Genomic DNA, 12,652 nt, shown 5'->3' on the forward strand with positions numbered 1-12,652 from the left:
GCCACCCAACCCCGCCACAGTGGCAGTCCCCTAGAAAGATGGGTCCTGCGGGGCGGGATTTGGGCCCTAGAACTGGATCCATGTTCAGACAAAGCCTCCAGGCCTGTGACACGCGCCCGCAGAGCGGGAGGGACACCTGCTCCATCCCGCGGTGCTGGTTACAGTTCCTTTGAAGGGAAGCCTGAGGTCTCCCGCAGGTTCCCTGGTGGCTCTGCAGGGCCCGGCCACCAGGAGGTCACCAGGGCTCCCCCTGAGCTATCCAGATGTCTGGTGGCAGCAGAGGAGCTCGGAGGGTCCCCAGGCTCCTGGCTGTTCCAGATCATTTCCAGACGGGAGCTTGGGCGGGGGGTGGGGCCTTTCCTGAGGGGTCCTCTGGGCAACCCTGTCACCGTCCTCCCATGGGGCAGTGTGCACCCTGCGTGGCCCTGTCCCTCGGGGCTCCTGGCCAGGTCTCTGGTGGTCTGCAAGCCTGGGGAGCCAAACGGCATCTTTTCCTCTGATCTGCTGCCGCCCCCTTGCCTCATGCCCTGTCTCCACCGCGCTGACTGCTACACACCTGAAAGGCCCTGCCAAGGACGCCCGGGGAACCTAGATCCGCCTCCAGCTTTGCAGTTTCCTCTGACTATTGGGGTCTGCCTGGGTCACAAAACACGGCCATTAAGCCCCCCACCCGCCCCTTCCCGCACTTATGAGAATCTGACCATCTATTCCCAGAGACAGCGGCGGCTCCTTTTTCCTGAGTTATCTCTTAACCTTGTCATCATTTACCGGCGTCATTAGACATCTTTTCATCCCATCTGCCACACATGTCACTAGGTGAGCCTAGTGACAGTCAAATCTGTTCCATCTCAGGATGCCGCTGCCGAGGAGCCTGGCTTCCCCGGGCTGGCGAGCACCCCTTGCCCGGCGCTGGCTGCCATTCCATCCATCACTTCTGCTTTCTTAAGGACACGTTCCTTTTCATCAGGGAGCAGCACATCTCTCCACGTTCAGATAAAAGTGAGGCTCCCTTCAAGAAATTCATCTCAGAAATTCATCAGAATTTTCTGAAAAATGGTCAAATCTTAGCCAAGCACACACAGCTGTGATCCCAGAGGCTCAGGAGGCTGAGGCAGGAGGACTAAAAGTTTGAGGTCAACCTCAGCAACTTAGCAAGACCCTGGTCTCAAAAAATAATAATAATAATAATAAAAAGAAGAAGGAGGAGGAGGAGGAGAAGAAAGGCTGGGGGTGTGGCTCATTGGTTAAGCGTCCTTAGGTTCAATCCCTGGTACCAAAAGAAAGTTTTAGAGGCAACATCCCTCTGCAACTGCGTCTCCAAGCTGTTGGTTCAATACCTTTAATAACACGTGTGGTGGGTTTTCCTGCTTTTCCTGTTGGTGCAAAGCCATGGACGCCTGAGCCTGGACAGTGATGTCCCCATTTCTCTTCTCTCTTGCAGAAAAGATCAACTGAGTGTTGTAGTTAAGTGATCTATTAACCAGTCCTCGTTCTTGGTCCCCTAGTTTGCACAGGGGTCAGGCAACATGACTTAAAAATATCAACTTTTTTCTTCTCAGCCCAGTCAACTTAAATATCGTCCAGTTAATGAGTGGGCGTCCTGGAGGGGAGCTTTTGGAACGCCTGGAGGTCGCCCATGTCTGTACCTTTGGTACCCAGTCATCGGGATCTGGAGGAGGACGCAGAGCTCGGGGTGCACAAACCCCATAGGGTCAAAAGCCCACTTAACAGGACTAGGAATTCTTTTCACAAAAGAACAGAGAACGAGACCTAAAGATTAGGGACGGTCCGCGTGCTGCAGGTGACCACAGATTCCCAGAGGCTGCGGTGTAAATCTCAGGGTAAAGAGAAGGACAGTCAAAGTCCAAGGGCTCCAGGGAGAGGAAGGTCCAGGACCTCCGAGCTCGGCGGCAGTGGCCCTGGGTTGGCCGAGCATCAGGGGCTGCAGAGATGCCCAAGGAGGGGCGGGTGCTGCTGCTAACGATGCCAGTTGCCATGGCTGCAGAGGGAACGGAAGTCACCCGCTGTCCCCCTCACACAAGGAGGCTCAGACTCCTGACTGGGGCTCAGGGAGGACAACACCGTGAGGGACGCGGGGATCACCTGTGGCTCAAGTGTCCCTCAGAGGAGCGTTGGAGCCAGGCCGTGCCTCCACCAAAATGAAAGTTAAAAGGAGAGACCAAACCCCGAGCCACCCTGAACCCAGAAGAACAGAGCTAGCTGCAGAAAGGGAAGCCCACAGGCTAGGTCCCTGCATCGCACTGTCCTGTGAGAGGCCCTCACCCCAGATCCAAGCCTGTGGGTCCTGAGGACTCCAAACCCGTCGCTCAGGCCGACGCCAGGCAGGCCCGGGACAGCCTCCACAGCCAGGGCTCCCCTGTGGGGACCCCTCAAAGGGGATCCCACTGGGTCACCAGAGATACATCTATGTCCCATAGAGCTTCTCACGTTTCCCCAAAAGAAGACAGAAACACAGTCGTGCAGGAACAAGGCTTTGGTCTCACGGGAGGCAGCATGTGGGGACATGTGGGGACAGTCCCACGCTGACTCAACAGGAGGCAGACACCTTGGGGTGTCATTTTTACTCTGCTGGTCACTTCGGTGTCTAATACCTGCGTGTGTTGCCCTGCACCCCGGAAAGCTCCTGCCAGTCAGTCCTACGGAAGGCGGGGACAGCCTGGGGAGCCAGCCGGGCGGGGGCTCTTTGCTCTCTGGGCCAGCAGTTAGCTTAGTGACTTGGTGGTCACTCATTTCCTGGCCTGTCTGCTGGCCCCTCACCCTGTCAGACTCAGGTGACGTCTCCTCTTTGCAGACCAAGAACAGCTGCCCCATGTGTGACGGACGAGGCTGATTTGTCAGGGAGACTGGGAGCTGGGCAGGTCCCTGGAGCAGAGAAGGGAGGTGGGTTTGTCATGGGGAGCTTGGGTCTCCCCTCCCCTGGAATAACCAGCTCCCCGCCTGCTGAGGACACGTCCTCCGGGTTGGGAGGCAGCAACTCAGAGAGCCCGGGTGAGCCCTTTACCCTCCCTGTGCCTCAGTTTTGCCATCTGTAAATTGGTGCTCATGACCGCTACCTGTGAGAAGGAAAAAAAAATGAGACGTATAAGGTGTTCCATAAACGGCAACGTAGCTGTCATTGCCGAGTGACCCAGGGCAGCGGGAGGCCCCTTGGGGAGCCAGCATGTGGGGACAGTCCCAAGCTGACTCAACAGGAAGCAAGACACCTTGGGGTGGCCTCCACTGCCTGTGGTCCGCCTTCTCGTGTGTTCAGTGAGGGTCCTGAGGACCCGTGGTGAACTCTGAGCCCCCGGGCGGTGGCGGGGACAAAGGTCTGTCTGCACACAGTCTACAGGAGCAAAATCCGTGGGGACAATGAGTGGAAACGGGGTTCAAGAGGCAGTTCTGTGGACGCAGGCAGCCAGAGGCCCTGAGAGGGCCCCTTTGTGAAGAGTGGCGTTCTCCACGTCACCCGGATCCGGACCCCTATAAACATTTCTTCCCCATTTTGTTCGTTTGGAATATAAATATATTATTCAGGATCTGCCTTCCTGAACTGAATATATGAAACACAAATGAGCTTTTTCATAAAAATTCAGGTTTATTATAAAGAACATAGAATTTAATAGATTTCCTGGAATCGAGAGGCTTTTAAAAAGAGCCTCAGAAAATATTTAGTAGAAAGGTATTAAAGTATATTTTTAGTCACAAAACCTGTATTCACGCGTGATCTCACGGAGAAATGGTCGGTGCAAAACCGACGTTCGTGGTCCCAAGGTCACGCCAGGCCTCTCCCTCCTGGCCTCTGGTGGCAGGTAGCACTTTGTCAGGCTCCAGGGCAGCGGCCTGGGAAGGGAGCAGGGGTCACCTCTAGAACTGTGTCCCACTCGGAGGGTATGATCCAATGAATGAGCGAGTGGATGGTGTCCCGTAGCCGTCCTGTGGATTCCAGCCACGCCGGAAGACAGACGCCATAGTCCGAGCCACAAAGGCCACCCGGCATCACCACAGAACCACTGTCTTCTGAGGAAAGGGGAGAGGGGGTCTCCCTGGTGGCCTGAAGGAGGAGCCCAGACAGAGAGCCGCTCAGGCCCACTCTGCTCCTGACCTGCTCGCCACCTAGAGGGGTGACGGGTTACTGCAGGCCTCCTGGGTCTGGCCTCAGTTCTGCCACCTGGGAGATGGGTGGAATGTCAGTCTCAGCACAAGGGTGGTGGTCCCGGTAAACAGGATGCTCTTTGAAAACATAAAAGATCAGAGAGTGGAACAGGCTGCCCATGTGACCGTTATGTATAAGGCTGGGCTCGCTCCCTCTGGTCCCTTAGACTGCAAGTCCCTGAGACTCCACTTGGTCTAGTCTGGGTAAAGAAGTCTTTTTGTTTAATTTTTTTATTTGTTCTTTTTAGTTATACATGACAGAGAGTGATTTTGGCATATCATACATACGTGGAGTCTAACTTCCCATCCTCATGGCTGTACATGATGTGGAATCTCACTGGTGGTGTATCATATGTGAACACAGGAGAGTTATATCTGATTCAGTCTACTGTCTTTCCCATTCCCATCCCCTCCCTTCCCACCATTCCCACTGAACATCTATCCTCTCTCCCCATTGTGAGTCAGCATCTACACTCAGAGAGGACATTTGGCCTTTGGGTTTTGGGGATTGGCTTATTTCCCTTAGCATTATGGTCTCCAGCTCCATCCATTTACCAGCAAATGCCATGATTTCATTCTTCTTTGTGGCTGAGTGATATTCCATTGTGTGTATGTACCACATTTTCTTTATCCATTCATCTGTTGAAGGGCACCTAGGCTGGCTCCACAGTTTGGCTATTGTGAATTGAGCTGCTGTGAACATTGATGTGGCTCCGTCCCTGTGGGATGCTGATTTTAAGTCCTTTGGGTATAGGCCAAGGGGTAGGATAAGTAGAGGTCTTGATGGACTCACAGACCAAGCTGCAGGCGGGAAGGGACAGCAGACTCTGGACGCTAAAACCGCCAGGATTCAGGCTTCTCGTCGCCGGCTCTCCCATGGGTGCCGCTTCACCCTCCCCAAACATCATGGCACCTAGCTTCACTCCAGAGAAAAGTGTTCGTCCCCAGCAACAATGAGAAGGATCCGGATGGAGGATTCTACCGGACCCACAGTGGTCAAAGGCCTCCCCCAGGCCATCCCTGTGGCCGGATGGGGTGGCAGCTGGAACTGAGTCCCCGTGTTCCATGGGGGAGGAGCCAGAGAGGATGGCGGAGGTGGGCGGGGCCTGTGCCTGGAGAGTAGGCTGCCAGCAGGCAGCAATCCGCCCTGTGAGTGGGTCACTCCTGGGGACAAAGGGCAAGACAGGAACCCTCCTAGGACCCCCTGGGCAGCACACACCACAGGGCCCCACCAGGTGCTGAACCACGCCCACCTTTGTTTGGGACATTGGCCAACCTACAGGTCTAGGGTCTCCCGCCCCCGGAGGACCTGCAGGGGATCCGCCTGCCCAGCTTGGCGCGAGAGGGGGACTCACAAAGATTTTGGGGGACCAGCGCCCTGGAACTGTGCTCTCCAGTACATAGTTCAGCAGCCATTGGTGGCTGGTGACCATCTGAGCGAACAGCATGGCTCTAGAAGTCTGCGGGCCAGGAGCCGGGTGGGAGAAAGGGGTTCCCGAGGCCCTTTCCTGGCATGGCCAGGAGACCCAGGTGGGCCTGAAAGTCACCACTTCCTGTCCCCCTGCAGGCAACCGACAATGACGTGGGCACCTTCGGGGAGGTCAGCTACTTCTTCAGTGATGACCCTGACAGGTGAGACCACCCCCACTTCCTCTGCAGTGGCCCCCACCACTCACAGGGTCCAGCAGACTTTCCAGTGCCCAAGGGTTATGCTAGGCCCAGCAGCTGGAGCCCTGGACTGGGAGTCAGAACCCAGGGACATTGTTGCTGGTTCGTCCCTGAGTGCCCAGCACAGTACAGTTAGTCAAGTTTCCTAAACTATCTGGGACATAGTTTCTCAAATGATAGCCTTTAGCAGGGTGTGGTGGCACACATAATCCCAGTGACTTGGGAGGCTGAGGTAGGAGGATGGAGGCCAGCCTCTGCTATATAGTGAGACCCTGACTCAAAAAAAAAAAAAAAAAAAAAGGCTGGAGTGTAGCCCAGTGGTAGAGCACCTCTGGTTCCATCCCCAGTACCAAAAAAAAAAAAAAAAAAGTCAGTTTTGGGAATAGAGGAGACTGTGTGTGAGGGCTTTGAAGCCCGAATGATTGCACCCTGTGGCCACCACTGGCAGCCGCAGCCCTAGGAGCTCTGACTACAGGCACTGCGCCTGTGCATCACCTGTGTCACCCTCACAGCTAAATGCTGGAGGCACTTGGTGCTCGGCCACTATTATCACTTCCGCTTCACAGATGAGGAAACTGCAGCTCAGAGAGGTTCTTACCTTCCCAAAGTCACACAGCAGGCAGGCACCAGGCCAGGCCTCTGCACACGATCTTCACGGCTAGGACACACAGCGTCCATCTGTAGCCTTTGGGTGGGTTCCTAGCCTCACTGCCTGACCCGGGCCAGCCTTGCCCATCATGGGGACACGGTACTGGCCTGGTCCCTGGCCACCTCTTTCCCTCACCTGCGGTTGCTCCGAGCTAGGGGAAGCCCCTCCTTGTTGACCTCGTCAAAGGCCACGGTGAATTCAGGGGGCAGGTCTGCATCTAAAAATGAGGGATCTGCTGCACTTGAGAGAAGAAGGAGGGAACAAAGGCGGTCAGCTCAGGTGGACGCCCCACTGTCTGAGTGATCAGACAGAGGGGGGACCCTGGGCAGCGTCCTGGGCCACACTGTGGGGTGGCCTGGTGTGGAGGAGCAGCAGCCGACGCCTCGGGCACAGGCCCCGCCCACAGGGTGTCCATGCGGCTTCCTCCCCCCCATCCTGGATCCCTCCGGTTCCCATCTTCTGGGCCGGTGACTCCTCTGTCCCTGAGCTGGGACCTTCCGGGCCTGGTGACCGGCAGCTGTGGATCAGGACAGCTCACATGAGCCTCCAGGGGACCCTTAGAGGAGGCAGTGGGAGGGATTGTGCCCTGGGTCTTGCTTCCCCCAGGGGACAAATGCCAGCCCCTCCCCAAGTCCCTCAAGCAGGCCACAGGGGCAGCTCCCTAGAGGTGACAACCCCCCTTTCCCGTGTGGGACACTTGCTGCCATTTTTGAGCATTTTGGTGCAAAGTTTCCTGGGGTGACGGACTCCGCCTCTGTGGCTCTCCAGCATCTGGCGACCCCTGCGGCTGAGGTTCCTGCCCACATGTCCCCGATGGAGTCCCCCGACTCCCTCCAACCTCACCGCTGACCACGCGGCCCTTCCCGGGACCCTGCTCAGTGCCCCTGCCCCGCCTCGAGGCGGCCCAGACGCCTTCCTGTCACCCTGTCTATCAGTGCGGGCGGGACATGGCAAACGCGGGTGGCTGCCCGCGAGGCTGCCCCCATCCAGACGCCTTGGCGCTCCCTCCTCCCCCGCCAGGTTCTCCCTGGACAAGGACACGGGACTCATCATGCTGATCGCCCGGCTGGACTATGAGCTCATCCAGCGCTTCACCTTGACCGTCATCGCCCGGGACGGGGGCGGCGAGGAGACCACAGGCCGGGTCAGGATCAACGTGCTGGACGTCAATGACAACGTGCCCACCTTTCAGAAGGACGCCTACGTCGGGGCCCTGAGGGAGAACGAGCCCTCGGTCACGCAGCTGGTGCGGCTCCGGGTAAGTGCCCTGGGCGCTCCTCGGCCACCTCCCTGCAGAAGCCACCGCGAGCCACGCCGACCTCCGGGCACCAAGGTCCGGGGTCCGATTCATGGACTGTGTCAGGGCTTCTCTGAACATCACCTCCTGTCCCTGGTGACCAAGGGGGGCCACACTCATAGTGTCTGTCACAGCTTGAAATTCTGGCCACCATTTAGCAAAAATGCCCCATGTCCCTGGCAAAGACGTGGCCAGGGGAGTGGGCAGTGGGTCCTGTGGAAGGACCTCCTTCGGAGCCTTTCAGTGTCCGCAGTGGGCAGAGCCACAGGCACCACGGGGTGCAGCCCAGTTCACCAAAGGGGAAGCAGGAAGGGAGAGCCCAGGAGACATGCCACTCACGGAGAAGCAGGGCCAGACCAGAGGAGGGGATACGCTGCAAGTGTCCACCAGTGGGGCCCTGCCATGCTTCAGTGACCTCAACCAGGGGCTTCTGAATGTCCCACGCTGCTTCCTCACACTGCCTGCCCAAAGTGACAGGACCCTGGTCCTCCACTGGAACCTGTCCCAAAGCCTCCAAGGGTGAAGGCAAGGGAGGGCAGGCCTGGGGGCATGCAGAGCAGGAGCCCACCCAGCATGCCGGAGCTTCCCGTCAGACCCCCACCTCCTGCTCAGAGTGTGGGAGGGTCTCTGGGGTCGAGGACAATCAGGAAAGAAGCTGATAAATTGCGACACTCCAGAAGATGGTCAAAGGGGACGGGACCCGCAGTGCCTTCCTCCCTCTTTGTTCCACGCAGCATATGTCTGTTAGATATCTATCACGTGTCTACACCGTGCCACACTCCGGGTACACAGCAGCAATTGAGAAACACAGGGTCCTGCTTACGGGAAGCTGGTGGTCTAAGCAGGGCAGGCAGCAATTAAATAAGGAATGACGGTGGGCATGAGGGTAGTGATGGGACGGACACACAGCACCAGGGACCTGCTCTTAGTCCATTTATGTTGCCGTAACAAAATGCCCAAAGCTGAGTAGTTTATAAAGAAAAGAGGTTTGTTGAGCTCCCAGTTTTGAGGGTTGAAAGTATGAGCGTCATTGTGTCAGCCTCTGGTGAAGCCCCCCTGGATCATCCCAACAAGATGGAGAGCACCATGGTGGGAGCATCGCAAGGCGAGCAATCCTATGTTCAGACAGGAAATGAGAGAGTCAGAAGCCAGACTCGCTTTTTTATAGAACCTCGTTCCGGGGGCACTCACCAGGGTCCTCCATAGTTACAGTGACGCATCCTGATGGCCCCCAGTGACCTAACGCCTCCCGTTGGGCCCCTCCCTTCAAGTTTCACCTCCTCTTGGTGCTGCTGCAGGGGAAGCAGGCCACCAGCACCCGAGGCCCTGGGGACAAACCACGTCCAGCGCCCACCCCCAGCAGCCCTCACGGCCTGGAGCTCAGAGAAGGCATGGGTGGGGTGGGGGTGGCCCCTGGTCCTGGCAGGCACCCGGGACCCTGGCCTCCCGCCCTCCTCCCAGGCCACAGCTGCCCTCTCGGTTTCCCAGGCGGCCTCTGGGCTCTGGGTCCAGCTGAGGGTCACAGGCCCCTGGGGTCCTGGGCCAGGACATGACCCACAGGAAGAGGAAGCCCTGGGAGGGGCCAGCCGTCCCCTCTGTCCAGCCCCGGGGCTCACGAGGCCCCGTGCTCCCGCTTCCTTCCAGGCCACAGATGAAGACTCGCCCCCCAACAACCAGGTCACCTACAGCATCGTCAACGCCTCCGCCTTCGGCAGCTACTTTGACATCAGTGTGTACGAGGGCTACGGAGGTAGGCGCCCGGGCCTGGGGGGCGTGCTGGGCTCTCCTCTCCCCGGGAAGGGGCACTCGGGCTCCCTGACCCCTGCCCACTGGGGAGCTGCATGTGGCCAGCGGTCACCCTTCCATGGGGTCCACCCGACATGAGCCAGAGCCTCCTCTGGTTCCTGGGCTGGAGAGTGCAGTTTGAAAGGCCAAGGTTCCCGGAATCCATGGGGGTCCCTGTTTTGTACCAAGTCTGTCTGGGAGACCCGTCGGGGGAGCCTTGTGACCGAGCCTCCCGTCCCTCGGGCCGTTCCGGGCCACCTCACAGCCTTCCCATGCTGTCTGTGGCCCTTCTTTACCTGGACCACAGTGCGTCCTTGTCCCTAGAGCCCTGGTAGCAGGAACAGCAGCAGCAACTTCAAGACCCAAGACCCAGGATCCCAGAGCGAGCAAGGCCACCTTGCTCTGCAGATGAGGCAGCTGAGGCCCAGAGGCGGGTGCCACCTGCCTGTGGTCACCAGCTTGGCACTCGGGTCCCTGTGTGGTCTGGCTCTTGGTTGCCTCTCCAGCCTGGTAGCTCAGCAGATGCCCCCACCCCGACCAGAACTCAGCCTCTCTGAACCCCTGGACACCCTCTGCCCTCGCGCTGGCCACCTCCGTGTTCCTCCTGCCGGGAAGGCCCTCTCCCTGCCTCTGCCCACCCCCACCCTGCTCCCTCTGGGCGGCTCTGAGGCCCCACGAGAAGCCTCCTCTGCAGGAAGGCTCCCAGGGCTGGGGCTGGGGCAGGCCTTCCCTGGCAGAATGCACCTGTGCCTTGGACACCCCTGGTCCCCGCTCATGCCTCTCAGTGGTGACAGGGACGTGCGGTCACAGGAAATGCCCAGCCCAGGGCTCTCCCCGACATCTGAAGTCCCTGTTGACAAAGAGGAAAGTACCAGGCCTGCACCCACCCTCCCGCCAGAGGAACCCCCAGATCTGACCAGGGAGCCAGCACTCTGTGTCCCATGTCCCAACAGAAGGTGCCATTGGACACTGTGGTCAGGGCTCTGCAGGTGACCTGGCCCACTTCCAAGCCCAGACAGGCACCCGCCCCAGACTCTGCCGTAGGGGGACACTGGAGAACCGAGGCCTCTCTCTTAACCCCCTGCAAGTCTCTCCTCGTGGTCTCCCCCCGCAAGCGAGACAGGCCAGGGGAGACCAAGGACAACACTGCCATCTGCACCCCACTGCCAAGCCCTTCCTGGCACCCCAGTATTGGGCAATGAATGGTGAATTCTGTGCTTATGGGGTGTGTGTGGAGGGGGGCAGACTGGCCACTGGGACGAGGCTAGAGAGTGTGACCAATAGAGAAAATTCAAGAAGAAAAGTGCCAGGGGAATGAGGGAGACAGACAGGTAGACAGTGGAGCCTGCTGGACTCTGGATTTGGCCAAACCTGGGATCATATCCTGGCTCCGTGTTGTTGCTGGCTGTGTGACCCTGGGCAAGTCACTGAACCTCTCTGTCTGGTTTCTTCATCTGTAAAGTGGGGCTTTTCATCACACTTATCACCCAGTGAGTTCAGCACGGTGCTTGTTGCACATCAGGAAGTCAGTAGATCGACGTGAAGACCAGGAGGCCAGAGAGGAAACCCAGCAGAGCTGGCCAGGGTCACACCACTTGTCCCTTCTCGGCCCAAGGGGAGCCCTGGCTGGCTGGGCATCCAAAGCCTGCCTACAGGGGGCTGCTCCTGCCGTTTCAGTGATCAGCGTGAGCCGCCCCCTGGATTACGAGCAGATACCCAGTGGGCTGATATACCTGACAGTCATGGCCAAGGACGCCGGCAGCCCCCCTCTCAACAGCACAGTCCCCGTCACCATCGAGGTGTTTGTGAGTACTCAGGGCTCCGGCCTTGCTCCTCCAGGGTACAGGGTGGCAGGGCTGGGGACCCTGCCCGAGCCCAGAGGTGTGGACCACGTCCTTGCCTCTTCCCACAGCTCGGCTGTCCCAAATTCTGTCCCCAGCAAACCGCTGCCTGCAGCTAAGCCGCCTGCCAGGGAGCCCCGGGGCCCTGGGGTTCAGGAAGAGCCAGATGGCCCTGCTCTGATTCCTTTGGGGGGCCTCAGGACAGCCTCTGGGGGTGGGTGGAGCTGGGGCCAGGCAAGAGGAAATGAGGTGAATCCACAATCTGTGAAGTTCAAGGGAGTGACCGCCGGGTGGTCATCTCTCTTCTATGTCCCTCTCTCCCCCTTTCCACTCCTCTGAAGATCTGAAGGGACCTGAAAGCAAAGCACAGCGTGTCTGACATGAATGTCAACACGCGCCCTGGTGCTGTCCCTGTCTCACGTTATCAGCCACTGAATCCGTCTTCAGGTGGCTCATTTGTCCCAGGCCGCCCCCCAGCGACCCAGGGAATGCAGAGCTTGGCGGGCAGTGGGGCCCGTGGGCCTGTCCCCGCTGAGACCCCGCACACCGGGGCACACTCAAGACCCTCCCCCCCAGCCCACCGCCGCCTGCGTCCAGGGCTGTGAGAGCCTTGTGACCCCCCAGGATTGGATCAGGTTGCCATGAGCTGCGGTCTGACAGGAAAACCCCAGCCCAGGCAGCTGCCTCGGCCGCCCCACATTTGCCTTTAGCCTCATCCTCCCCACCCAGAGCTGCAGCCCCAGGTCCCTGCACCCCAGGGGAAAGGCCAGGCCCAGCCCTGGAGGAGACGGGGGCCTGGGCAGGGGTGAGGGAGGCTGGAGGGAGCGGCCAGGGTGAGAGCCAGGGCAGCAGAGCGAGTGCAGAACAGGCCTGGTCTAGAGTCCTTGTGTGTGACCGTCTGGCTTCCAGGAGTGGAGGGGGAGAGAGGGGTCCACAGGAGCCCAGGACTGGCCTGTCTTGAGCCCACAACCTCCAGCCTTAACATGGACCCAGAACGGTGGGTCCCCTGGCAGGGCTGACCACGGCCTGGTGTTCACCACACCACAGCCTGACCTCGACTTCCCGGTCGCAGCCGCAGCCCCCGCGCCTCCCCTAACCTGGCCACACTCGTGGCCCTGACCCACCCCACCACCTCCCAGGAGGGCTGTGGTCCTGTCTGTGAGGCAAGAGGCCTGGGTGGAGGCGAAGGGAGGTGGGCGCCTGCGCTGCCACCCCCGGAGACGCCGGGCGGGAGGGGAGCTAGGCCCCAGCATGGGG

The 12,652-nt window shown here is 59.0% G+C and overlaps 1 protein-coding gene across 1 annotated transcript in view; it reads left to right on the plus strand.

Annotated features, from left to right (window-relative positions):
• Positions 1-12,652, plus strand: part of Cdh23 (cadherin related 23) — a 335,818-nt gene that overhangs the window by 209,504 nt on the left and 113,662 nt on the right. Inside the window, exons 14-17 of the mRNA XM_077105309.1 lie at positions 5,723-5,787; positions 7,493-7,730; positions 9,414-9,519; positions 11,232-11,359. Coding sequence (XP_076961424.1) covers positions 5,723-5,787; positions 7,493-7,730; positions 9,414-9,519; positions 11,232-11,359 — 537 coding nt within the window. The remainder of the gene's footprint in view (positions 1-5,722; positions 5,788-7,492; positions 7,731-9,413; positions 9,520-11,231; positions 11,360-12,652) is intronic.

The sequence above is a fragment of the Callospermophilus lateralis genome, chromosome 15 (genome assembly GCF_048772815.1).
Source record: "Callospermophilus lateralis isolate mCalLat2 chromosome 15, mCalLat2.hap1, whole genome shotgun sequence".
NCBI lineage: Eukaryota > Metazoa > Chordata > Mammalia > Rodentia > Sciuridae > Callospermophilus > Callospermophilus lateralis.